The sequence below is a fragment of the Pantherophis guttatus genome, chromosome 1, assembly GCF_059756535.1.
Source record: "Pantherophis guttatus breed Tessera chromosome 1, ASM5975653v1, whole genome shotgun sequence".
NCBI classification, from domain to species: domain Eukaryota; kingdom Metazoa; phylum Chordata; class Lepidosauria; order Squamata; family Colubridae; genus Pantherophis; species Pantherophis guttatus.
The window spans coordinates 191463252-191489737 of NC_142063.1; the positions used below are offsets into that span (position 1 = coordinate 191463252).

Sequence of the window (26486 nt, forward strand, 5' to 3'; positions counted from 1 at the left end):
ATCTATGCCTCCACCATCAGAGATCAGGACTGAGTGCCCCCTTCCCAATTTATGTGGGCCTTTGCTGATATATTGTCAGTTAGAACAAAAACATGACGGTGAGATATGGCTTGTTGGAAGTGAACCAGAGCCAGATATACCGCCCTCAACTCCAATAGATTTATATTGAGCAGGCTGTCTGCCTGTGACCAAAGTCCCTGAACTACCTGAGCCTCCAGGTGAGTCCCCCAGTCGGAAAGACTCGTATCTGTCATGACAACCACTCAATTTGGCTCGTGGAACAGGCAGCCTCTTGACAGAGCCCCCAACACCCACCATTGGAGTGAAGCACGTACCTGGACAGGAAGAGAAACTTTGGTCGTGGAAGAAGCGCATCATGCTTTCTGAAACGGCAGGAGGAACCACTGCAGCGGCCTTGAGTGTCCGCGTGCCCACGGTACTATTGACAAACAAGAGATAAACTTGCCAAGCAGTTGCAATAAGCTGAGTAAGGTCACCTGGTCCAGGGACAGAATGTGATGTATCGACTCCCTGATGTTCTGTTGTCTTTCGGGTGAAAGAAACACCTGAAGCAGCTCCGAGTCTATTCTTGCTCCCAAATGTATGATCGATGTGGTGGGTTCCAGGTGACTTTTCCGGAAATTTATGGAGAAATCGTGGATCTCTAGGATACGACTGACAGTCCGTAAGTCCTGCTGTGCTTTGAGATGGGAAGAAGACAGGATTAAAATGTCGTCTAAATAACAGAGGACACGAATGGGGACAAGGCGGATTGAGGCAGCTACCAAGGCAAGAAGTTTGGTGAACATCCGTGGTACTGAGGAGAGGCTGAACGGCATCGCCCAGTACTGATAATGCTTGTTGGCATACGCAAACCTGAAGTACCTGCGATGTTGGGGGTGGATCATTACATGGAGGTACGCCTCTTGAAGATCCAATGAGGTCATAAAGTCCCTCCTTCGAATGCAGTCCAGAATGGTCTTGAGAGACTGCATCTTGAACCTCTTGAAACGGATGAAGGTGTTGAGATACTTGCAGTTCAAGATGGCTCTCCAACCCCCTGAAGATTTGGTTACTAGGAACAAAATGGAGTAAACCCTTGTCCGTTCCTGATCTGGTGGCACTCTCTCTATTGCCCCGATTTCCAGCAGATGCAGAATCTCTGCCTTCATATTGTCCTGCCTGTCCTTGTGATGAGAAACTGGGGAATGGATGAACAAGTCCCTGGGTGTTGTGCAAAATTCCAACAGCAGTCCCTGTTCCACCGTCCGTTGAACCCAGGTGTCCGACGTGGTGGACTCCCACTGGTGAAAGAAGTGATGAAGCCTCCCCCCAATGGGAAATTGGGACAGCGAGTCATTTGCCTCGCTTAGCATTCCTGGAACCTGTACCTCTGAATGGACGTTTGGAAGCAGACTGGTATCTGCCCCAGTCTCTAAAGCCCTGCCTGTTGGTAGAACGGTCAAATCCCTGAGAAAAGGTTCTATTATAGTAGGACCCACTGGGCCCAGACTCAGAACGAAAGGGCTGCCTATGACCATAGGGAGAATACCTGCGTTCTGACCTGTTATACGAAACAGGTAACACCTTTCTTTTATCTCTACCTTCCACCAAAACTGGATCTAAGGCTGATCCAAGCAGAGAAGCCCCATGATAAGGAGCTGAAGCCAATTTCCATTTGGATTTGGTATTGGCCTTCCAAGGCTTAAGCCACAGTAACCTGCGTGAGGTCACAGAAGAGGTCATTGCCCTAACGGCAAACCGGGCCGCATCCAGGGATGCGTCCGCAGAGTATTCGGTGGCAGCCACTAACTTGCTAATGTCCTGCTTGATCCTGATATCATCAGGGGGGAGTCTTTCCTGCAATTGTTGAAGCCAAATCAGGGTGGCCCTATTAAAGAAAGAAGCAGAAGTAGCCACTTTAACTGCCCAAGCGGCCGCTTGGTGTGCTTTCCTAAATGTTACCTCCGCCCGCCTTTCATCTGCCTTCAAAACCTCCACCGCATCAGTAGATAAAACAGCAGAGGAAGACAAACTGACTACTGGTGCATCCACAGACGGAAGACTAAGAAGACCCTCAAGCTCTGGGTCAGCACAATACAACCTCTTATCGTGCCGACTAGGGGCTGACAAAACTCCTGGGGTTTCCCATTGTCTCTTTATGACCTCCTTAAAAAGATCAGGACAAGGAATAAAATCCTGGTCGGGCGCTGGAACTGCAAACAACTCCCCATGAGGCTGAACTCCACCTGTACCCTGGTCTGCAGGATTAATAATTCTACCCATGTTGGTTGCCATCTTGGCCTTCCTAAGAAGGGTCTTGAAGACCTCAGGCCGAAACAAAGTGGAGAAGGCTGGTCTATAAGGGATAATCTCCTCATCCTCCGAGAACTCAGGGTCCTCCTGATCTATCTGCCCTGAATCATCACCACCAACCACCTCCGCTTGAGTCTGGGTTGTTGGTGCCTGCATGGGAGGAGGGGGGGGCGCAGGCCTGCCAGGCAGGCAAACCTGAACCGTGAGCTCCATGATGAATGCCCGAAGCAATAGCTTTGGCTAATGCATCAGTAAAAAGTGATTGAAAGTCAATCTGGGAAAGCCAAGCAATCCCTTCCTGTGGGGGAGCCCTGCAGCCGTAGGTGTAAAGGTTGCAGATGGCCCTGGAGTATTAGAGTCAGAATCCCTTTGAGGATCATCTTGACACTCCGCCTGAGGATCAGGCAGTGATTGAGGTGGACTTTGAGGCTCTTGAAGCTCAACAGACTGGTGACTCACAGGAGATGCCTCCCTGACAACTGGGAGAACTTCCACCCCTCCCTGAGCCTTCTTTTGTGCCTTAGAGAATTGTTTCTCCAAGGCCTTGTGCCTTCTTTGTTCCTCCTTGCCAGTGGAAGAAGAAGCAGATTGTGATCTGGTAGACACAGACTTGGACCTGGCAGATGCAGATCTGGAACTCTTTTTGGTCGCTTTCTTGGGCCTAGGCAAAGCTGGGGCCTGCTCAGAATCAGAAGAAAACTCTTGGTCAGCCATCCTGGGTACAATTAGAAGATAAACCCTGCAACTGACAGGCAGAATGGATAAAATCAATTCAGATGCTTATAATAAAATGCCAGTAATTTAAAATCATTTTAATAATCCAGTAACCCCAAGGCCATAGCCTAAAGGGGACAAAATCTCTCCAACATAGCCCCAGACTAAGAAGGCCGGAAAATCCAGTCCTCAAAATGGTCACCAGCCCATGGAATTGCCTCTCCAAATTGGCGCAAAAAGCAAAAACAGGGACAAGCCCTTCTCCTGCTACTCACAACCAGACGATCCAGCTCTCAAAAAGGGCCTGGCGATTCAAGCGCGAGAAGCCCCAGCTCCTAAAGCGCTGCGAGGTGAAGACCCAGACAGAGTGTGACTCAGCAGTCTGAGCAGGTACTCTGCAGCCGCCACTATTCTAAGGGAGCAAATGGCGGCGGCGGGAAAACCAGCGGACCAGCAAACCCGCCTACGCGCCGACGGCTGAAGAAACAGCCTCCCAGGCTGTCCGGAGTTCTTATTTAAGAAAAAAGAACCTCCGATCGCTGCTCCAAGCCAAGGGAACAGAAGGGCAAGGCTGAAGGCCAGCGGCTCGCTCACGCCCGCAGCGGAAGGCAGGCTGCGATCGCAGCAACTTAAAACACGTCGTTTTGCTCCCTCAGCCTAATCCTTAACTATCTACACTATTTACACTATATATACACAAATTATCAACGCTAACTACCCTAAGCAGAAAGAAAAAGGGAAAAAAATATAACTTACAATAGCAGCACTGCTAACTACGACTCTACCTCAGACTGAGAGAAATAACTGAGGGGCACCGGAGCCAGGAGGCGTGGCCAGACAGCAACAGCATCAAGATTTAAAGATACACTACACTCTCAATCTCTACCAAAGAAGATGAGAGAACCCATCTATGAATTGCTGAGCATCGCTATGGAAAAAGACCTGTACAGTGTGACGCTGGTATATATATTGGAATATGTCAAACAGGGTTCTGCCCATCTGCCATCCATTTGAGATAGACCAGTGAAGAAACAATCTTATGAACTATTGGAATTCTATGAATTATAAGATATAATAACGGAATCTTAAAAGTTTGACAGGATTCTCTCTCTCTTCCTGTATAAAAAGAAATCAAGCTGGGCAGTCTTGAGGTTTTTTTCCTTATAATGATGCAGTTGAGCCATCAAGAGAAGGCCTATTGAGACTGTTCCCCTCCCCAAAGAAATATATGTGGTGGGGACAAGATGACTTTTTTTTTTTCCAGTAATAGTCCCCTCACTCTTACATGCTTCACCTACAGAAGTTGGGCTGACATTTGCTTATAGATACAACCACCCCTTATTTTTATGACTGCATCTACCACTTGATTGTACTATGCAATATATTTGAAATAATTCATTTCATTCATTCATTAAACTTAGCAAAACCTAGTTAGTTAGAAATGTTCAAACCTAGTTAGTTAGAAAAGTAAGCAAAGAACATACGATATTTGTGGCTTTTTAGTAGAAGTATTCTCTTTCTTTTTCTTATACAGTATTTACTCATTTAGATCATGCATATTCTCATGTCTATTTTTGAAAGTCTGCCCCCAAGTTTTTGTTCGCAAGTATAGATATAGATATGGATTGTTATTTAAATATGCATTTGTAGGTCCATATTCTCAAATATATGCATTAACTGTTGAAAAATACATTGCAAATTCTTAAAAAGAACTTAAGTTCAAAAATCAGTTATCAAAGTGAAACTTCTATAGGTTCATTATTCTATCAAATATATGCTGTTTTAATAATTTAACAACTTTAAAATCAGTTTGTTCCTTACTTCAAGCCTTTGTAAAACATCACATACAACTAATTATAAAATCCAAACTAAAATATTTTGTTGTTCAGTGAATAATCCTACTGAATATTTTTTTCTTTATACAATCACTTAAAAAACTCAGATCCTGATATGATTTCTTCAACAACAGGCAAATTAGGATGCAAGTTCTCTTTTGATTTCTGTGAATATTTAAAGTATTTTCCAGCTCTAAAAATTTTACAATATGCATTTATGAATCCATATCATATAACAAGATGCATACAGAATTGGGTACCGTGTAGAGAAATATGTTCATGCATTTTTCTTTTTCAATTTAGGCTAGAACTGGCTTAAAAAATGATAAATGAAAATAATCAAAAATAGACTGAACCTTTTATCTCTTAGACCAGTAGTTACGCTGTGGTCAGTTTCACAGTTCAGTCTATTGGCATAGAGTTGTGAAATTGCAGTTAGTGAAATGGCACAAATAAGCGCTCTCCTTAGAGTATTGGCATCATTAGCAGGTTAGTAATGCTAGGTCAAGATTTCTGCTGCTATAGTGATCAGGAGAAAGCTTTTTCCATTGCAGAGGTTCCACATGCCCAAATCTGTATACTTCTGACTACCTTAATTCAGGGTTGAGGTGATGCTGAAATATCAAATCCAACATTCCTCATCATTAGTCACACTAGCTGGGCTGAAGGAAATTGTAATCAATTGTAATGAGGGCCAATAATGACTGACATAAAGTCTCTACTTTATGTATATAAGTTTGTACTTTTAGTAAAATATAGCAAATGAAAAGGAAGCCTGGCAAATTCGAGAAATACTGTTGAGAGAAGAAACAATGAATATTTTAACTATAGTATATGTTTATTTATTTAAAGGGGCGTAGTATGTCAAATGCTTTAGCTTTGAATATTCTACCTTTATATGCTGCCAACAGGCTTGCTTCCTTTGTAGAAGCTTCAATTGATGGCTTTTTTTTTTTTTTGCATTTATATATATATTTAGATGTCTTCCTTCTTACACAAAACATGTAATCATGCTTTTTGTCTGTAAAAACATTGAAAGCTATGGCCCTTTTCAGACAAGGAAAACTCTGCATTAAATCAGATGCCTATTAATGGCATCTTGATGGAAAACTTGGCAACAGAGGAAAGAAGGGCCAGCTATTGGTGAGGCCAAGCAGTTTTCCTCCTTAGACAGAATATGGAAACTGTCCTTGCTGAGTTTAAAGAAGTATGACTTGGTTTTATGTGCTGTACCTTCTGCACCATAGTGCAATCCCCACCCCATACATATGTGTTCAAACCTCATGCAATTTTTTTTTTCCTGGAAAATATTGGCATGTTCGTTATTATTTTGGCTGTTTCTGTGTAATCAGAAAAGAGGTCTCAAGTGTCAAAACTATGTTTTCAGAGTATAATTTACAAAAAGCTTTCAACTTAGATACTTACTAAAAGCAGTAAAATCATAGTAATATGGAAGAAACCTATTCAGCATTTAGATAAGAATGAAAAATGTGAAGGACCTTTTACAAGGCAAGAGGGGGAAAGGTTTCAACCTCAGAGAGCAAGTAAAAATAGATTAGAGGGAGGAAGAGCATTCAGGAATCATAGCTTTTGTAAGGTCTCTTTTTTTTTTTCACAGATGTTGGAACTATCCAGCAAGGTTTTTGTCATAATTATGAAATTGGTGTGAAATGGTGGGATATAAAAAATTAGGCACTGCTTGTTGCAGACTTTTGAGAAAAATAACAGGGAGAATAATGTCAATTATATTGATTAGTAATGTGGGGTTTTTTTTACATGAGACGAGGAAGCAGTGTATAACTTCATGTAAAATGTAATAGTTTTTCCAATGCCAGAAGATGTCATGAAGGGAGGTAATTGCCTTATGATTCATCATTTTCTTCAAATGCACTGTGCAAGTATTCATTCAACTCTAATTATGCCTACTACATCATCTATCTTATTAGTTATCTGTCAAATAATAACCAGTTCCTTAGCATCTTATATATTAAAAAACATTAAAAAAGTGTTAAATCATGCGTCAATATAACTTTTTATTATATATGGTTACTGTTATTCTTTCTCAGCCCAGTGGACTATGGGTAAGCAACTATATGAAGGGGTTTGCAACTCTGTCCATCAGCAGAATAATTTTCTGAAAACTCAAGAGAATGGAACCAAATTTGATATGGCAAGAGAATTCAGCAAAAGAAAGTTCAAGTTAAAATAGCCCTTATCTGGCCCTTATCTGGCTACAGGTTGCAAAACCGAAAAAAGTGCATCTCTAGGGGAGAGTCAGTTGGGCAAGTGATCAATCTCTGCCAACTCTTTCTAGGCCCTTCTTCCTCCTGGTCACAATATTCAGGCATTGTCATTATTAAGGCGTTAAAAAAAATCCAGAACCCATGCTTTCTGTACCTTGTTTATAAACTTACTTTGGGAATGGTCCATAGAATTTAAGAATATGTTTCTCTACAGTATCTGTCTTCATAGTGTGGTCAATTTAGCATAGTCTGTGTCCCATTCTTGGTGGTTAAATTTGTATTACTACTTGTTATATTAGCCTTCCCAAACTTGATGTTGCTCAAATGTGCAACTCCCAATTCACATGATGATTGGAGGACATCAGATTGAAGAAAATTATATTCAGTTATATAAATCAAGTAATCCAAACTCCTTAGTTCATTGACTGCCTCCCATCATGAAGTTTAAGTTATTCACTGGCCTCCAAACGTTTATTATCTGAAAATATATAATAAATGCTACTTTAAATAATGATATTACAAATAACAATACAAAAATGTTTTGAAGACTCCAAAATAGCAATAGAACAGTAGAAGAAATTCAGATAACCACAATTGCAAATACAAAGGAAAAAGTTGACTTGAACTACAGAAATGATAACTTAGAAGAAGTAATAACAAGAGAGCCAATATAAGCCAGCACTGAAACAGCCTATGACCCTATGATGGTATTGTTGACCCTCCAACAATACCAACAATGGTATTGCAGAATTATCAGTACAGTCAAAAACTGCTGGTGTTGAAAATAATAACTTTGTAACCCTGGCACCAATAAAGAAGGATGTGACTAAGGCACTTGCAAGGATTATAGTAACATCTATTACACAGAACAGTCAGCTTCCTTAGAGTACTAATGGTTACAGAAGAATGGACTAGTAAACATCTATAACAACTTTAAAAGCAGCCATGTGGTAAATTGTAAATATTTTTAAATCATTTTAAACATTAAATAGTGTTTTAAATTATTTGAAAAGAAGGAAACCTGACATCTCACTTGTTTTCATGTGAGATTTATATCAGCAAGAATAGTGTCTTCTTCCTGTTAGGTTTTATAGTCCCAATCCCTTGCTCAGTGGGAAGGACATTTCAGAAAGGAATTGGCTCACACACTTCATTGACATGTTTCCCGTCTTTTGTGTCAATTATATTTGGTGGGTCCTTCAAGGAGATGAGAAAGAGGACAATAGAGCCTTTGAACAGCTGCTCAAATTTTGTTCTAAGAATCAGGCCCTCTGGCCAAAGTAAACATGTGATCAGCAAAACATTGTTGCAATTTCTCACAGTTATTTTGAGAAGTTAGCTTTGAAATTGACTGTCCTCACAAAGCCCTCAAGTATTAACCTGTTAGGTTTACACATACATTTTATCAAAATGCCTAGTTGAGTTGCTACCATATGTTTAAATCTACAATACAGTCTTGGTTCTACAAATATAAACAAGAGTAGACTTACATATATGAGTATTTCATATTTTATCTGAAATAAGCACAAATATAACCTTGGCACTCTGAAACCAAAAGAACATGATCTAGTGTATTAAGGTTTATTAGCAAGTGTTCAAGAGGGACCTGTTTATATTTTCCCAAATTGCATATTTTATGGTCTCTGTTTACCAGAAAAATAAATTACGTATTTAGAAGTTGCTTTAAATTTCATGAGTTTTCCATGTCATCATTGGTAAATCTGTGAAATTTTAAACAGTTTTTATTTATTCTGAAATATTTAGCTTTAAAACAAACTAAGCCAAATCAATTATGAATGAACAGTATCCTAGGAATTCTAAGAACTATTCACAGTGATTATGACAAAGCACTTTTTAATAATGTAAAGAAATATGAGATGGAAGATCAAAAATGTAAAACTATAATTTAAAGTATGTATTTGTTCTTTTTCCTATTCAAATCTAAAGTAATGAATGCGTAAAGTAGAAATAGCATAATATTTAAATGTAGGTAGCAAACTAAATATGTGCATCAATAGTTCTTAAAAGTATAAGAAAAAATATCCTTTATGAGTTTAATAGTAGTAACTAGAAGCCCCATTGATAGAAATACAAAATGTGTTTATTTTGGCACTAGAGACTGCAGTGGTAAATCTGAAAAAGAGAAGGAATACAGTCCTTTCATGAAGATTTATGCAAATCAAAGTATATATGTAACCCAGGAAGCTATAAGTAGTTTAATGAGGGATTACAGAGACAATTGTTCTCCATTGTGGGTGGAGACAGCAGCCAGGATGGGGTGTGCTCATCTGCTAAGGTGATAGACTGAGCCTGTCAAAGTTGCTAAATCCCGCCCTTGTTACGGGGCAGACCCAGCTTTTGGCTCAGTCTGTCAGCCTAGACAGGCGTGTGGGACTGATCCTCTGGCATTTTTTCTCCTATTCCTTGCCTATTCTTGACTGTTATCTTCTAATTCATATTGTGATTGCTGGTTTCGATTTTGAACTGTTCTTGGACTGTGCTTTTTTGGACTGCGATTGTATCTGTAAACTGTAAGTTTGGTTTCCCCAGTTGCGGGTTTGTCCGTTTCTGGGGGAAGGGGGTTTTTTCCCTCCCTCTTGCCCTGTCCCTTATTCCTGCCTGGGACGTAGTTTGCTAGGATCGTTTGGTCTTCGCGTTCCCTTTTGAGTGTTTTGCATTGGAGTTTATCATTATCTCCTTCCTCAGGCAGCCTGTGGAGCTTTCGCGCTCCCTGTCTAATTTACGAGCTGCCATTTTCTTTTCGTCAACTGCTTGCAGTTCTTTCCCTCTGCCTGCTCCTTTCTGTCATCGCTGCCTTCTGAAGCCCCTATTTTGTTTGCGTTGGGGCTTTTGTTACCCTTTGAGCCGTCTTGTGGAGCTTCACGCCCCCGACTGAGGCTGATTGCAGGACGTGCGCCTGGTTGGAGTTTCGTGCACCGCCAACGGCTTTTGGCGTGAAGATCGTTTGACGCGACGTCGGCCCTGTCAGCACTTCACGTTTCTATGCTTGGCTTCTTCTCACTCAACGCCTTCGGAACGGCTATCTCTCCTTAACGTCCCCTCGGTGGAGCTTCACGCTCCCCTTCCTAGCACGTTTCTTCACGCCCACGGATCTGTTTGAGGAGCACTAGTGGAGCTTCGTGCTCCCAATTAGAGCCTTTTGACTAACCAGCGAGGCAGGCAATTTTTTGTGGAGCTTTGCACACTCCCCCGTTTACGTGCTTCAATCGAAGACTTAATGAGGCGGATAATTGTTGTGGAGCTTCGTGCGCTCCCCTGTTAACGACGTTCACCAGAGTACTGGTTGCTGCAGTGGGCTGCATTCCTGGCTTTGTGAGAATCATTGGCCTGGCTATTGCCTCTTATTTCTACATATTCAGCCTGTCGCCTCTGCTTTTCGGCCTCCAGGCTGTGGCCTGTGCCATCCAAGTACGTTCCTTGACGGTACGTTGCTCCTGTCCCGTTTTCTGTAGCCACTGTTCTAAGTCTCCGGGCTTTGGCCTGCGCCATAAGAGCATTTATTTTCCTGGGCATCGGGTGTGGTTTGGATCTACATACTCAAGCTTGCAAGATGCCCAAGGCCTCTCAGAAATCAAAACATGGCCGGAAAGCGGGGCGCTCCGGGAGCCCCCATCACCAAGATGATGGAGGATCTCCCTCCAGGAGGGATCAGGGCCTTACGTCTTCCTCCAAGACGGTATCTTCAGGGTCCTCTCAGCCTCATCATTAGTCCTCCTTCATTTCCACACCTTCCAGGACCGAAGCCCACCGCGATAGAGTGCTCACTAAGCTCTGTGCTAAGGCGAGCTGTCAGCAAGCTTCAGGGCAGGAGACTACCACCACCTCTTCCCTCCTCCAGTGGAAAAAAACAACCAAGCTCAGAAAGCACCATGGATCCCTCATTCCAAACCTGAGCTAAAATATTCTCCTTTCTTGGTAACAGTTAATGTCTAGCTTTTCCCCCATTATCTCCCTTATCCTTGTTTCTCACAACTTTTGTCACTTCCAAAGATCCCTTCGTGTTATCACCTTTCCTTCTAAACATCATTATGGCTATCCTGGCAATGTTATTGCTTCTTTTAAGGAGTCAGGAAAGGTGATGGGAGGTTATGATTTGCTTAGCCTAGCTAATGCTGTTTTCTCTTTAAACAATTTGCACAAGGAAATATCCATCCATCAAAATTTGTTTGCTGGTCCAAGGCCAAATACCATGAAGAACTACACTATGTGCTGGTTTACTAAAAGCTGACCTAAAGAGGTCAAGCAGAGATTGACAGGAAAAGGAAGGTGCTTAAGAAACACCAAGGAAAAAATGTATAGGTGTAACAGGGTGCAGGGGTGAACATACAAGGGATGTGGTAGCTTGGGCCCCAATGGGTCCTACAAGGAGTCGCCAATGCCTTCTCCCACAACTCTGCTGCATCTTAGTGCAACTTTTGAAAAGCTGACAGCTGTGTGCTGCTACCAACCACTTTACTACAGAGAGAATTCTCTGTCCCATAGTTCAACAGAAAGAAAGTATCTTTATTTTAGATATCAAGGTCAAAGTCTTAAAAGAAAGTAGAAAAGAAAAGGTAAAGAAGAGATGACCTATTGCTTTTTAAAGAACCTGCTCCCAATGAGATTCCAGTCCAGTTGCTGCTAGCTGAGACGTTTACTTTTCTCTTCCTTTCAGCCAGCCTCAAAGCAGGGGGGGAGGGGAGTCAAACCACAAGGACAAAATGAAGATTTTCCTCTTCTCTTGCAAAAGCATACCTGCTAGGAGAAACCCACTCTCCTGAATGCCTTCTCAGCATTCATTTTCCTGGCCTTCCATTTACCTGAATTGAAGGTCAGCTACTTTCCTTTAGCTCATTTAGTGTCTCAAAATTCCTCTTCAAATGGAAACTTTCCTTCATTCATTACAGTATAAAGCATTAAATATTTGACAGCTTTTATTGACAAGCTATTCCTGTGCAGTTATCTTATATGCTCTGTTTTTTCATTGTTAGGGCAGAAAAACTGCTGTTAACTGTGAGAGTTATTCAGGGACACAGCCAGACTCTTATTCTTTTTGCTGTTAATTTACATTATGTGTGTATCTAATACTTAGCACGTACTATATGGAGCTAAGTAAAAAAAAAAGGGGGGGGGTAACTTGTTTTGAGAGCTGCTAAATAATCCTCCTTTGATTTATGTGATAAAAATGGATTGAAAAAAACAGAACTTAATATTATAAAAGCAATGAAATTAAATCTGTTGCGCTATACCAGATGGAAAGTATTCCTTGGGTTTGCTCCAATCTTTTCTGCTTAATTTCCAATGACATCTATTACATTAAAAAGAATTAAAGAAAAAAAATACTATTTTCTTACTTTATAATATGGCACAGAAAATGATACTGCCTTTCAGATTGTATACCCTAAAGCCGTGATGGTGAACCTATGGCATGTGTGCCAGAGGTGGCACGCAGTGCCCTCTCTGTGGACCTGTGAGCCATCACCCCAGTTCAACTCTGCCACAAATGCGTGTGCGCCTCCCGCCAGCCAGCTGGTCTTTGTGTCTCTGCCGTGCATACGTGGGGAGTGGGACACATGTGGGGGCGTGCATTCTTGGAAGCAGGGCACATGCACGGGATTGCATGCACATGCGCAGGGGGTGCATATGGGATCTCACGTGCATGCAGGGGCATGCACACATGCGTGGAGGGGTGCTCATGCGCAGGGGCACATGCGTGGGGACATGTTCACTGCATTTTGGGCATTCGCGCGTGCGCACTTTGGGCACTCAATCCGGAAAAGGTTAGCATCACTGTCCTAAACCAAATACATGTAGACAAAAGATATTTGGCATATTAATTATATGTGCTTTTCATTTTTCCATCAATGAAAATGAATCATTGAAATAAGCATCACTTTAGATATTTCAAATGTCATAATATTTCTGCCAAACTACAGACACAAACTATCATAGATAGGTAGACTGACAGAAAGATTTGCTGCCAGAAATACAGGCAACTGGGCAAATAGAATTACTGTAGTGCTTTTCCATATTTTCTTTGAGAAAATCTTACTTAGTGATTACACATAAACAGCAACTAGTTACCTAAAGCCCTATTTAAATAGCGGGATAATTTTTTACACCTAAGGAAAGGCAACCTATTTTCCAAAATGTAGGGCACCATCTTCATTCTCAGATTAGTCATAGGACATAATCAGAAAGACCCCTGCAATTAAAGCTGAAATACCTAACACTTTTATAGAGAGGACAGAAAAAAATCCATTTATCTAAGTCTTAGGTGTGTACTGGTACAGGATATATTTCATCAGCTCTCAACAAAAGCATTTATATCCATAGGGCTTCTTTCTGCAGCCCTATGTATACCAATATCATGTCTGCAGATCCTGTTTCGTGTGCCTCATTGCCTACCATCCTAAACAATTGTTTGCCTAAGGTTTAAAAATACTCGCATTACAAGATGATACAATGCAGTCCTAAACACTACTACTTAATTGCATCATTAAAAGAATCAAATTAGGAGTATTCCCTTTCAGGCTTGTAATGCAACCTCTATTTTATGCTATTAAATTCTAGAGCTACTGAGTATATGGATTTCAAATAAAAGAACTTGAGCATTAGTTTCTTTAGGATTAATATAAAAATATCATACGCATCCATACTGAAACTCAGGAACTGACTTCCCCCGAGCTATTAATTCCAGATGCTGTACTTTTCAGGTACCAGCTGTACTGCTTCCAGATCTCAGAACCCACAGATCACATGATGACTTTGCATTTCTCACAATTTGGAGGAAATGGTGACTAACCAGCCTAGCTTTAAGTTTAATTCAGATATTGGATTAAAATTAGAAGTTGGATAGAAGAGATAATTGGCTATAATGTGGATTGGAAACCAGAAATGTTTTTACTGGGAATATTGAACAGAATTTACAGTAAAGAAATTAGATATTTGATTCTGCATATAATTACAGCGGCAAGGATAGTCTACGCACAGTCCTGGAAAAGTGAAAAGATCCCAACAGAGGAAGAAATAATTAAGAAAATCCTGGACTGTGCGAAGATGGATAAATTAACGAAAGAAATAAAAGAAAAGGAAGATATAGAATATTATCAAGTATGGACTAAATGGTATGATTGGCTCGAGATTAGGGAAAGTAAATGTGAATAAACAATGGAGAGAAGAAGGTGACAAATGTGCAAAATATTGTAAATGAAGAAAATTAAAAATCAAGGGACGATAAAGATAATGATAAAGGATGGGAAAAATAGGGAATGTATATAGTAGAAAGTAAGAGGAACGAAACTGATATGCAAAAAGAAATACATATCATGTGTTTGTGTTTTGTATGTTGTGTTGTGATGTGTTGTGTTGTGGTAAAACCAATAAAAAAATTTTAAAAAGTAAAAAAAAAAAGTTTAATTCAGAGTTGTTTAGGAAACCAAAGAAAACAGAGGTTTGGAACAGAATGCAGATGGATTTTGTCACTGGCATACCGAAGTACTGAAAATTATTTTAACTACATTGCAGTCTTTTGGATTTCTACTAATAAAAAACATAAATAATAAGGTCAAGCAAAATATATTTCATCTAGGATTGGTATTACGTGTTAAAACATGCCCTACCTTAGTTGTTTTTTCATCAACATTAGTAAGAACATTTTGGAAATGAGAAACATGCTACAAAGAAAGGATGCAGTGAAAGTATTTCACACTTCTTCTGTTAAACACTTTTTCTGTTAAATGTAAAGCTGGGCCCCTTACAAAGTGGAGGAGCTACTGTTGTGTAATTACCTAGGATTGGAGCATTAAGGGACAGAGAAGTACCAGTCCTTAAAATAGGATTCACCAAAGGTTGTCTTTGTTCTTTTTGAGAACTGTTAAATGTCATTGGAAAAATATGGGAGTGTTAGAAACTTGGCAAGAGGAAGAGAGTTGCATTTTGAAGGTTTTGATAAGAAACATACTTGAGTGTGCTGAAGCAGATAGGGCTTATCAATATAGGAAAGCTGAACTGAGAAGCCTGGCTAAAATCGCCATATAGATTTCTTTGTATACTATAAAAACGAGGCTGTAAATGAAGAATTCCATTGGCAGTATGCATTTTTAACTCAATACACAACTAAGAAGCATCATCTCATTGGTTTCATCTATTCTGCACCTAGAGCAGGGGTATCAAACTCAGTTTCATTGAGGGCCACATCAGGGTTGTGTTTGACCTTGGGGGGCAAGGGGGTGTGGCCAGAGTGGGTGTGGCCAGCTCAACATCACTCATGTCGGGAGCGCCTGTGGTGGCCCGAGCGCTCTGCCAGTGAAAACTGGCTCCCAAGCTCTCTTTTTGGCCATGACGGGCTCCTGCAACCCTCTGCCAGCAAAAATGGAGTTCGGGAGGGCCGATGGAGAGCTCCATTTTCGCTGGCAGAGGCACTGTGGGCCAGTCCTTCACTGTTTCCAAGTCAGCTCCACAAGCCAGATCTAAGCACCCAGGTGGCCGGATCTGGCCTGTGGGCCTTGAGTTTGAGACCCCTGACCTAGAGCAACCACAGAGCATAGAACACCTTTTTTTCTTCAAGCCAATTATAGCCTATGGGACAGGGATAAGTCTTCATTCTACTGAAACTCAACCTCGCATCTTAATAGGAGAAGTGTCACAAATTTGATACTGTAAAGTATTTTTATTCACACATGTAGGAATACACACAGACACAAAGAAGATCTGCTTATAGGTAGACCTATAGGTAGACCTTGTTTAACGACTGACCTATTTAATCACCATTCAAATTTATGACAACACTGAAAAAGTACCTTTACAACAGGGCCACAATTTACAACCATCACAGCATCCCCACAGTCATATGATTGCCATTCAGGTGCTTCACAATTGGTGTCTGTTTATCACCATTGCAGCATCTTATGGTCACATGATTGCTATTTGTGAATTTCACACCTGGATTTACTCCTCCTGCGCATGTCCAAGATGGCCGCTCCCTGCTGAGCGGCGGTGATACCTGGGGGAGATTCCCCGGCTTTTGGGGGTTTTCGGGGGCCGGACCAGCTAATTTTGCCCCATGTCTGGCGAGGGGAGCTTCCCACCAATCGGATGCTGTCTTTTTGAGAGCTGGCAGCTTTCCAGAACGCGATGGTCGGGAGGAGACGGAGGCGGCTGTGCTGCAGTTTTACGAGCAGGGAGAGCGGCTTCGGCGTCTCCCCGCAGCTGCCGGACCGGTGGAGTGGGCGGTGGCGGCGTCGGCGATGCAGTTTCTCCCCGGAGCTCCGAGGGAACGGCAGGGGCTTCCCAGCGATGGATGGAGATTTTTTTCGAGAGCTGGGATCGTCGGGCTGGCACTTGCTACAATACTGGGACGAGCGGCTGTGAGGGATGGCACCAGAGGGGGCGAAAAGGAGGAGGAACTTGCTCGGGAGCGCGAGGAGCCTCTGACCACAATATACTAGTAATGTCAGTTTCTTTGGAACTGCTATTACAACTTAGATGGGAGGCTTACTTGGAGGGGGCCTCTTCTTGGCTCTCCCAGAGGTTCCCCCCCCCTCCCTTATGTGGATGGGGGCGAGCTAAAAACATTGCTGGTTCTGACGGTTGGAAAAGACCTGAGGCCAAGCTCTTATGCCCCACGTGGTTTGTTAGCCTCTGTGAGGCCACTTATTATCTGGAGGTTCCTCTGAACAATAGGATGATATTTGCCTCCCATGAACATCTACAGCCCCCTGATTTGCCTCCTGATTCGTGAGTGAGATATCTCAGATTTCAAGCCTTGTATGGAGCCGGACGATGACTGCGGTTTCTGGCCCTTCCCAGCTTTCGTGAGAGGGCAGCTGGTGTTAACATCTGGCCTCAAAGTGGCTTAAGACTCCATCCACTGCTGTGAGAGAGCAGTGGGATTTATTGGATTTATTGACTTTATTGACTTGGAATTGACTGAATGTCCCTCCCCAGACCTTGGACTATCTGGATTACCCCCAGGCCGTGGACTTCCCCCAGCTTAATTAATTAACTGATTGATTAGATGTATTCACCAACAGAACTTCTTATTCTGCGAGACTCCCCCCTCTCGCAGGTGTGGCCCTCTACTTTATCAAGGGCCTACCTTTATGACGGGCTTTGGCACCCCGAGAGGTGGCATGCTGCAAAAAGGGGATTGAGGGGTTTTTTAGGGAAACTTTTTGATAGATTTTTAAGGGATTTTAAGGGGTGGGAGGGTTGTGTGGGTTTGGGGGTTAACCCACGGGGGGAGGGGTCCGGCCCAGCTGTTAGTGGGGCCACGGAGGGTGCAGATTCCGGGGGTAAGGGGGACATTAGAGTCCATTCTGTCAAGGGCTTTTCTATCAATGTGTTGAGTGGGAGGGGCAGATACGGCGGGACCAGGGGGCCGCATCATGTGGTGGGGGCGCGCACTCGCTATCTTCGAGCGGTGGCGCGCCCCGGTCCCCATAGCCCTTCTCGTATCCCAGGCTGTTCAGACTCTCAGGGCCCGAGCCTTCGGCTGCTGTCGTGCAATGCCAGGTCCGTGGTAAATAAAGCCCCCCTCATTTGCGATCTTATTCAGGAGGGGGGAGCGGACCTGGCAGGTATTACGGAGACCTGGCTGGGCCATGAGGGGGGGGTTCCCCTCGTGGATATGTGCCCACCAGGTTTCCGAGCATTCCATCAGCCGAGAGCTCAGGGCAGGGGTGGGGGGGTGGCGGTTATTATAAAGGAAAGTCTTGATCCGAGGGAGACAACTGTTCCACAGATAGCCGGGTGTGAGTCCCTTTTTGTGAGATGGGGTCGTGGAGTACAGATGGGCTTGTTGATCACGTACCTGGCTCCCTGCCGCGTGGCAACGGCCCTGCTTGAGCTGCTCGACGTCATAGCTGAGGTGGCGGTTGGTACCCCCAGACTTCTAGTCATGGGGGATTTCAACCTGCCATCTGTCGGCGAAACGTCTGAGGTGGCTCGGGAGTTCATGGCTTCCATGACGGCCATGGACCTTACTCAGTTAATTCATGACCCCACTCACATGGGTGGACACACTCTGGACTTAGTTTTTGTCTCTGGTCAGTGGTCGAGTGGCCTTGATACAGGGGATATAGTCATCGAACCCTTGTCATGGTCTGACCACTCGCTCCTTCGACTGGACTTTCTAACCGCTGCACCCCGCCGCAGGGAGGCGGGACCGACCAGGTGGTTCCGCCCCAGGCGCCTGATGGACCCTGATAGGTTCCAGATGGAGCTTGGGCCATTTCCTGAGACTCTGACTCACGACTCGGCTGAGGACCTGGTGGCCGCCTGGGATAGTGCGGCTGCCGGGGCCTTGGACCGTGTCGTGCCTTTGCGGCCTCTGACCCGGCACCGAACTCACCTAGCTCCTTGGTTCTCTGAGGAGCTTAGGGAGATGAAGCGCCGGAAAAGACGCCTGGAGAGTAGTTGGAGGACCAGCCGCTCCGAATCCGACCGAACACTGGTGAGGTCTCATATTAAGACCTACCTAGTGGCAATAAAAGCGGCAAAATCTAGCTATTTTGCCGCTCTTATCGCGTCATCAGATAATCGCCCGGCCGCCCTGTTTAGGGTGACCCGCTCCCTCCTCCATCTGGAAGCACGGGATGACCCCTTGCAGGGCCGAGCTGAGGACTTTGTGCAGTATCTGTATGACAAAATCGCTCAGATTCGGGAAGGACTGGCCTCTGACTGGGTATGTCCGGATGGGATGACTGAGGCAGGTCTTGAGAGTGTTTTCTGGGGGGAGTTCGATCCTGTGGCTCCCGAGGACATGGACAGGGTCCTGGGACGGCTGAATGCGACCACATGTTTATTGGACCCGTGTCCCTCCTGGTTGGTACTGGCTTCCCGGGAGGTGACACGAGGCTGGCTCCAGAAGATTGTTAACGCTTCTTTGAGTGAGGGGGTCCTGCCGGCCGCTTTGAAAGAAGCGGTTGTGAGGCCCCTCCTCAAGAAGCCCTCTCTGGATCCGGCTGTTTTGGCTAACTATCGTCCAGTCTCCAACCTTCGCTTTGTTGCGAAGGTTGTTGAGAGTGTGGTAGCACAACAGCTTCCCCGGTACCTGGATGAAACTGTCTATCTAGACCCGCTCCAGTCCGGCTTCCGACCTGGGCACAGCACGGAAACGGCATTGGTCGCGTTGGTGGATGATCTCTGCAGGGCTCGGGATAGGGGTTGCTCCTCTATCCTGGTCCTGTTAGACCTCTCAGCGGCTTTTGATACCATCGACCATGGTATCATGTTGCACCGGTTGGCGGGGTTGGGGGTGGGGGGCACCGTTCTGCGGTGGTTCTCCTCCTACCTCTCTGACCGGTCGCAATCTGTGTTGACGGGGGGGCAGCGGTCGACCCCGAGGCACCTTGCTTGTGGGGTGCCACAAGGGTCGGTCCTCTCGCCCCTTCTGTTCAACATTTATGTAAAGCCACTGGGTGAGATCATCCGTGGCTTCGGGGTGGAGTTCCATCAGTACGCTGATGACACCCAGCTGTACATCTCCACCCCAGGCCACCCCAACGATGCCCTTGAAGTGATGTCCCAGTGCCTGGAGGCCGTGCGGGCCTGGATGGGGAGAAACAGGCTCCGACTCAACCCCTCCAAGACCGAGTGGCTGTGGCTTCCAGCGTCCCGATATAGCCAGCTGACGCCATCGCTGGCTATTGGGGGCGAATCACTCGCCCCCACGGAGAGGGCTCGCAACTTGGGCATCCTCCTGGACGCACGGCTGTCTTTAGAAGACCATTTGACGGCCGTGGCCAGGGGGGCTTTTTATCAGGTTCGCCTGATACGCCAGTTGCGCCCCTTTCTAGATCGGGACTCTCTACGCACAGTCACTCAGGCACTAGTCACTTCCCGCCTGGACTACTGCAACGCTCTCTACATGGGGCTCCCCCTGGGGTGCACCCGGAGGCTCCAGCTGGTCCAGAATGCGGCCGCGCGGGGGATTATGGGGGCGACGAGGCGCTCCCATGTGACACCTCTCCTGCGCGAGCTGCACTGGCTCCCGGTAGTCTTCCGGGTGCGCTTCAAGGTGTTGGTGACCACCTTTAAAGCGCTCCATGGCTTAGGGCCAGGGTACTTACGAGACCGCCTACTGCCACCAATAGCCTCCCACCAGCCAGTACGCTCGCACAGAGTGGGCCTCCTCAGGGTGCCGTCTGCCAGACAATGTCGGCTGGCGACCCCCGGGGGGAGAGCCTTCTCTGTGACGGCGCCCACCCTCTGGAATAACCTTCCCCCGGAGTTACGTATAATAACAGACCTCCGGATTTTTCGTCGGGCCCTGAAAACTTATTTATTTCAACTAGCTGGGCTGGCTTGAGCTAAATTTTAAATTGGTTTTAAATTGGATTGTTTTAATTTACGGCCAGAATATCTAATTATTTTAATACTGTTTTTTAAATTTTGTATGCTTTGTTTTTACTTAGGCTGTGCACCGCCCTGAGTCCTATTTGGAGAAGGGCGGTATAGAAATTTAAACAAATAAATAAATAAATAAATAAAATTCCAACAAGCAGAGTCAATGGAGAAGCAGTAAAATTGCAGGTTACGGTTGTGTAATATCTCACTTAACAACCGCAGGTGATTCTCTCAACAACTGCAGCAAAAGTGACTTAAGTCCATCACCATCACATTTTGCTTAGTAATCAAATTGCTTAACGTGTGTGTGTGTGTGTGTGTATGCCCAGAGTTAAACCCTAAGTCTTTTCCATCTGCTCCTTCCAGTGAAAGGACTTTACGTCACTTGTTTCCCAACCTTGAGATTGCAATGCCCTTATATTTGATGTTACGCAATGGTTCTATCTGGCCTGAGCAGCTGATTTAAGTCTTTACAAGAGAATGAGACTCAAATATGCAGGAAAATCACCAAACTGCTAACCGTTACCCAGCAATTTCATCCATATATTTAATACCCGACAAAAAAGTTGTTGTGGCATTTACTTACAATTCTTTACTACTTCATCCTTCCTTTATTCTTTATCCAGGCAGCTAATAGGGACAATAGCAAGAGTGTTTTCCACTCCGTGTTATAAAAACTGCAGACTGATCTTTCAGCACAGTGCCTAGCATGAACACATATGCATGTTATGTGTTTATATATGTATTTAATTTATATGCTGCTTGATTCCCAATGGCTCTGATGGCATTCTTCTGTAACATTGCCTCCTTTAGTTTTCCAGCAGAACTCCTATGTCTTTTACACTTCTTGCTAGTTATGTAGCATCCTAAGCCTATAAGAGAGTAAAGAAAGAAATTGCAACTGTTGTTCTGCTGTCCACTATGCAGCTTTCAAAAGCATTCTCTATCTCAAATAAAGCTTGGATTGTTTCTGCTATTTTCCGTGTCTTTGAAAGGATAAATAGATAGAGGTGACTCCATCCAGCTTCCTCATCTATCTTACTTCAGGGATTCTCATGCAGGGGCTCACTGTCATGAACCCAATAAACAAGAATTCATGTTTGCTACTGCAGACATTGCAGTAAACCATTGTTTTTTAATCATGGGCTTTTGAATAAGCCTTAGCCAGATTCACACAATACATTAATCTATAAATCATTGTTTACAAGTTACAAGAATTGGGTTCATGAAGCATGCTCCACTGAAACCAAACAACCACATTATTTAAGCAAGATGCTCATTATGATTAAGCCTATATGTTTGGTTTGTGTCTCATTTATAAAGTTGTTGGGTTTTTTTGGTTCCTTGTTGACTAAAGAAAACCTGCCCAGGGTTTTATTGTTCTTGTCTCTTTGTTAAATTTTGACTATACATTATGTATTATACAGCTAAAATCAACTCCATCCAGAGAAATTTCTATGATCAGACACAATATTTGTATCATTTAGATCTGATGTGTGAATGGTTTGTTCTTGTCTTTCTCCAAACTGTGTTTTGAATGTGCCAGGATACTAGGCTTGGGTTTTCTTTGTTTACTTATTTAGAAGATATATATAGCTGCCCATCTTAAGTATACAACTCCAGGAGGTGAACAATACCAAAAAAAAAAAAAGAATAATTTTGGGAAAAAATCCCTAACCCATTAAAATAGCACTGTTCAAAGAAGAAACAAATAAATAACTGCATAATAATTCTATAAGCACACAAATATATTTATCTCTCCTAGTAAGAATAAGAAATAAATATTGGGCAATATAAAGATCAATTGCTTCTTCCACATATTATTCTTATATATAAGGCATCACAAAACACATTCTGAAATAATTTGCAGTTTTGACTGTTCTAGTAGAACTTCATTGATTGTAAATTTATCTAGACTGACTAAAGTAAAATTATAATAATAGAGAACCACGTTCCCTAAAAGAAATCTTGGAAGTTGTCAAGCTATACAATGTATATCCAGAGGAGAATATTGAGATGTTTACTGGACTTTGATAACATTTACAAAAACAAAAATTATGTGTAGGAGGCCTGGCTAAGTATGGTTGGCAACATACAAGGAGTTATGGCAAATATGCAAGCATTTTTAACAGTAGATAAGTTCTTGTGAGAAGCATTCCTGAATGTTGAAAGTATAAAAATCAGGACATTCTGTTCTCAGATTACAAGATACTCAGGATGCTTCTTGGCAGAACACGTGAGGCACCAAGTATACCATTTAGTTGAGAAACCAGGTGCTGCAACTTCAGGAAGTCTATAAAAGTGCAATTGTGTGTGTATGTGTATTCCTGTAATGTCCATAAGAGCGAGATGGACAGCGAACAAATTTAATAATAAAATAAAAGCATGCAAAATATGATTTTAGACAGTGAAGAAGGTCATTAATTCCACCTTTTGAATAGAATGTTGAGTGCATTTTCTCGTTAAAAAGTAATCTAAACTTATTTTCTTTCTTCCTTTTTATTGTAGGAAACTGAGCTTTTGACCATGGAATTTGATGAGACCGAATTGAATGAAATGTTGAAAAAACTTTCAGAGATTGAAGATAGCATTATTTCTCTGACCCAAGCATCCTGACTTTTCACTTAAAACAGTGTTTGATTCATACTAAGGTTAACCTTAGTTACACGTGTAGATTATCCTGGACATCATACTATTCTTTCAGCAGTGTTTGAAAACTTATATATAAACATGGGATCAAAGAGGAGGAAAAAAGATAACGGAGGCATTCAAACTGATGTACATATTAAAACAAAAGAACATAGCTGAATTCATTGAAAGAAAATACTCCTCCAGAAAAATGTTGAATTTTTATAATAAAAGAGCAAATATATTCACCTTTTCCATTACTGACATTACTGTGTGATTTATTCATCCAGCCACTGAAAAGCAATTTGTAGCAATGGCTGCTGTACATTTGTAGATCCAGGAGAGGGAATTTCATTAAAAAAATATTTTGCTTTATTTTGCTTTATATTTTCACCAGTTCAAAATGGGTTGTTACTTGAAGAAAATGAAACAGTAGTGTATTTTAGTTTTTTCCATTTCTGTAGCACAAAACCTAGCTATAGACACTGTAATAAAAGGTGGTCATTTAAAAAAAAAGCTATATAAAGTTCACTAGCAATAGAGAGTAAATACTGTATGTATTCACAAGCATTTTCAGCATTAACTGTTTCATTATCTTAGCAGTATGGTATTGAATACTACAGGACTTATTGAAAATGCAGAGTATATGGACAAAACATTAAAGAGAAATGGATATCACCTCTAGAATGTCTTAATGCTTATAATCTAAATTCTTTTATGCCAAACCACCTCCTTCTTCCCCTCAGTTTTCTTCTGCTATTTAACTTGGCCCTCTGTAAAACAGATCATATTTTTAAATGTTGCCTTAGAAACTAGCCTTGAAATGTTTCTTCCAGAATATGTGACGATATACAGCTATTGAGTTTTTTTAATGTCTTGTCTACCAGGCTATCTGTACAGTTTCTTCTTTTATACCAAGCAGTCATATTCCTATGTGGTTTTTTCAAAAACCATAGTATCTACCCTTATTATTATGCATTATAAACTAATGCCTTCTCAAGTGAGCTTCTTAGTTAACTTTGTGCATAGCTTAATAAAAGCTGCAATAGGTCTTTTTAGAAAATCAGTAACTATGGCTGTACAAAAAATAACAAATATCTATCAAACTCAACTAATTTGCAGTAGTTTTATCTATTATTGTCATTTGGTCCTATAAACACTGTAATCAAGCTCATTAAAGTTATAATTAACATTAGAGAAATATACAGTTCTTAAAGAATCATGTGTTGCATGTATTTACCATACACATATGTTCTCATGACATTATTAAATGGCTTCTTGACTATTTGTAGAAATCCGAACATAAAATAACTTTACATTTCTAACTGCCCTTCTTCAGCTTGTTGTCCTCCAAAGACCTTCAGATTACATGCCTCAGAATTTCCAACCAGTTACAAATTACAACCCCAAAGGCAGGTGGTTAGAGAAAGTTCTTTTAAAGCATAATATTTAGCCTCTGTTCAAAATACAGTTACATTGTTTACATAGGTGTTATTTTAATTTGGTTTCAGACAGAGTTGTATTAATTAAGATGATATACTTCTGATTTGTGTGGTTACTAGTGAATATGGATATAAAATGGAAGTTTTCTGTATATTGTTTTGAGATAAGAAATTAGCTTTTTTTATTTATCTGAATCTTGGAAGTTAAAACCTCATTGCATTCTTCATCTCTGTTATTTTTTAAATATGTTGTCTATTCCAATACTGATATCATTGCGTGGTTTATTCATCCAGTCACTAAACCTTGTGTTCCTACATTACTTCCAGTTCATTGTCACCATCGTGTGTCCTGGTCCTATCAGCCATAGGAGTGACTGTAAAACAACTTTATATTGAGCTATTCTGTAACTTTAATTTTTTAATTTTCTGAATATTTTCAGATATTCAGGGAGGGAGGGAGAAGGAAGAAGGAAGGAAGGAAGGAAATATCCAAACCTCAGTTTTTAGCCTATAATAATAGGCCTCATTATTATGTATTGAAATACCAGTTATTTTTGAAATCCTATCTGCAAGATAATTTTTGGTCTATTTGTTGTTGTTGTTGTTGTTGTTGTTATATGAAGTATGTCTTTGATTTCTCTCCTTCTAATGGTAGAATCATATCTATCTTGTGTTCTGTATAATCATGCAAATATATTTAAGTTTTAAAACATTTATCAGTCTTCTACATTTAAAAAAAACTATTTTTAATTTGTTCAAATACAGTTCCCGAAGTTCACGCATGTATTTTTCCTGGACATTTGCTTGATTTTTTCCTCTACTTCCTGGAATTTTATATGGGTGTATATTCTAAATATTTAGAAAGAGTAGCTTAATTTAGCCTAGGACAGTTATCGTTATTCACATAGAAAGCCTTTTAAGGAGATAATTTAACATGGCAATAGCAAGATTTTGGGTAAGCCACTGTCCTTTTCCAGAAGCCAAACTGGAACTGCATTTCTCCATCATATTATGGTGAAGAAAGGTAGCGTGAATGTTTCTAAGTTTGAAAAAAAATGTGTATTAGATGGGTGGAATAGACTTTGAAGATAAATACAGGCAGTTGTATAAATAGAGAGCACAGTATAGATAGAGTATAGACAGACAGACAGACAGCTTCTAAAGAACAGAAACAAATTAGGAACTACATTTCCGCTCCATGCTACACTTGTGAACTTCTGGATGCACCTGGCTAACCAATTATTTTAAATACAGTATTTGCTTAAACGGAAGTATCTTGCTATGATTTAATTCAGCATTCTGTGTGCAGTGATCCCTATTTAAAGTTTCTGGATGCTATTTGAAAGAAATTGAACTACCCCTTAATCATTCTGTTTGCTTCATATAAATTCCTATAGTAAGGGCCATTCTAATTTCTGGATTTCTGATACTTCCAAGAAAGCAAAAATCTACTTCCAAGAAAACAAATATATTTTCCAGTGCTGCTTGAGGAAGTTTGGGATATGTTGAAAATTCTTGACTGAATGGTTGAAAGCACACATATACACACAAAAAGTGTGGGTCTAATCCCATGATGTGAGAACTTTACTGATATGCTACGGTTATTTCTTCCCATACTGAATTTGGATAATATCTCTTCCCCATCGTTGAATTTCATGCAGTTTATTCTTTTAAAAGAAGGATTAGATTTTTGGAAATTGGTGATGCCACTTGGCTGTTACTCCTGATCTTTCCTCAGGTTCTTCCCATGTATATTTACCAGGGCCTAACTCATGCTCAAGGTTTTTGGGGACCTAAAATGATCATCTGCCTGGATCTCTATTAGTTTGCCCATACACAGATGAGCTGAGACCTAGGGCTGGCTTCTGCCAATGGGCATGAACTGCTGCCCTTTATTGCAGGCATTGTTGTTGACCTTGGCAAACTGCTAGGCATCTTCTGCTTAACTCTGTTTTTCT

General features: G+C 42.0%; 1 protein-coding gene across 1 annotated transcript in view; it reads left to right on the plus strand.

Moving 5' to 3' along the window:
• COMMD1 (copper metabolism domain containing 1) overlaps positions 1-25242 on the plus strand; it is a 118461-nt gene extending 93219 nt beyond the window's left edge. The window contains exon 3 of the mRNA XM_034432483.3: positions 22967-25242. Within this exon, the coding sequence (XP_034288374.1) occupies positions 22967-23074 (108 nt within the window). The 3' untranslated portion in view covers positions 23075-25242. The remainder of the gene's footprint in view (positions 1-22966) is intronic.
• The last annotated feature ends 1244 nt before the right edge of the window (positions 25243-26486 follow it).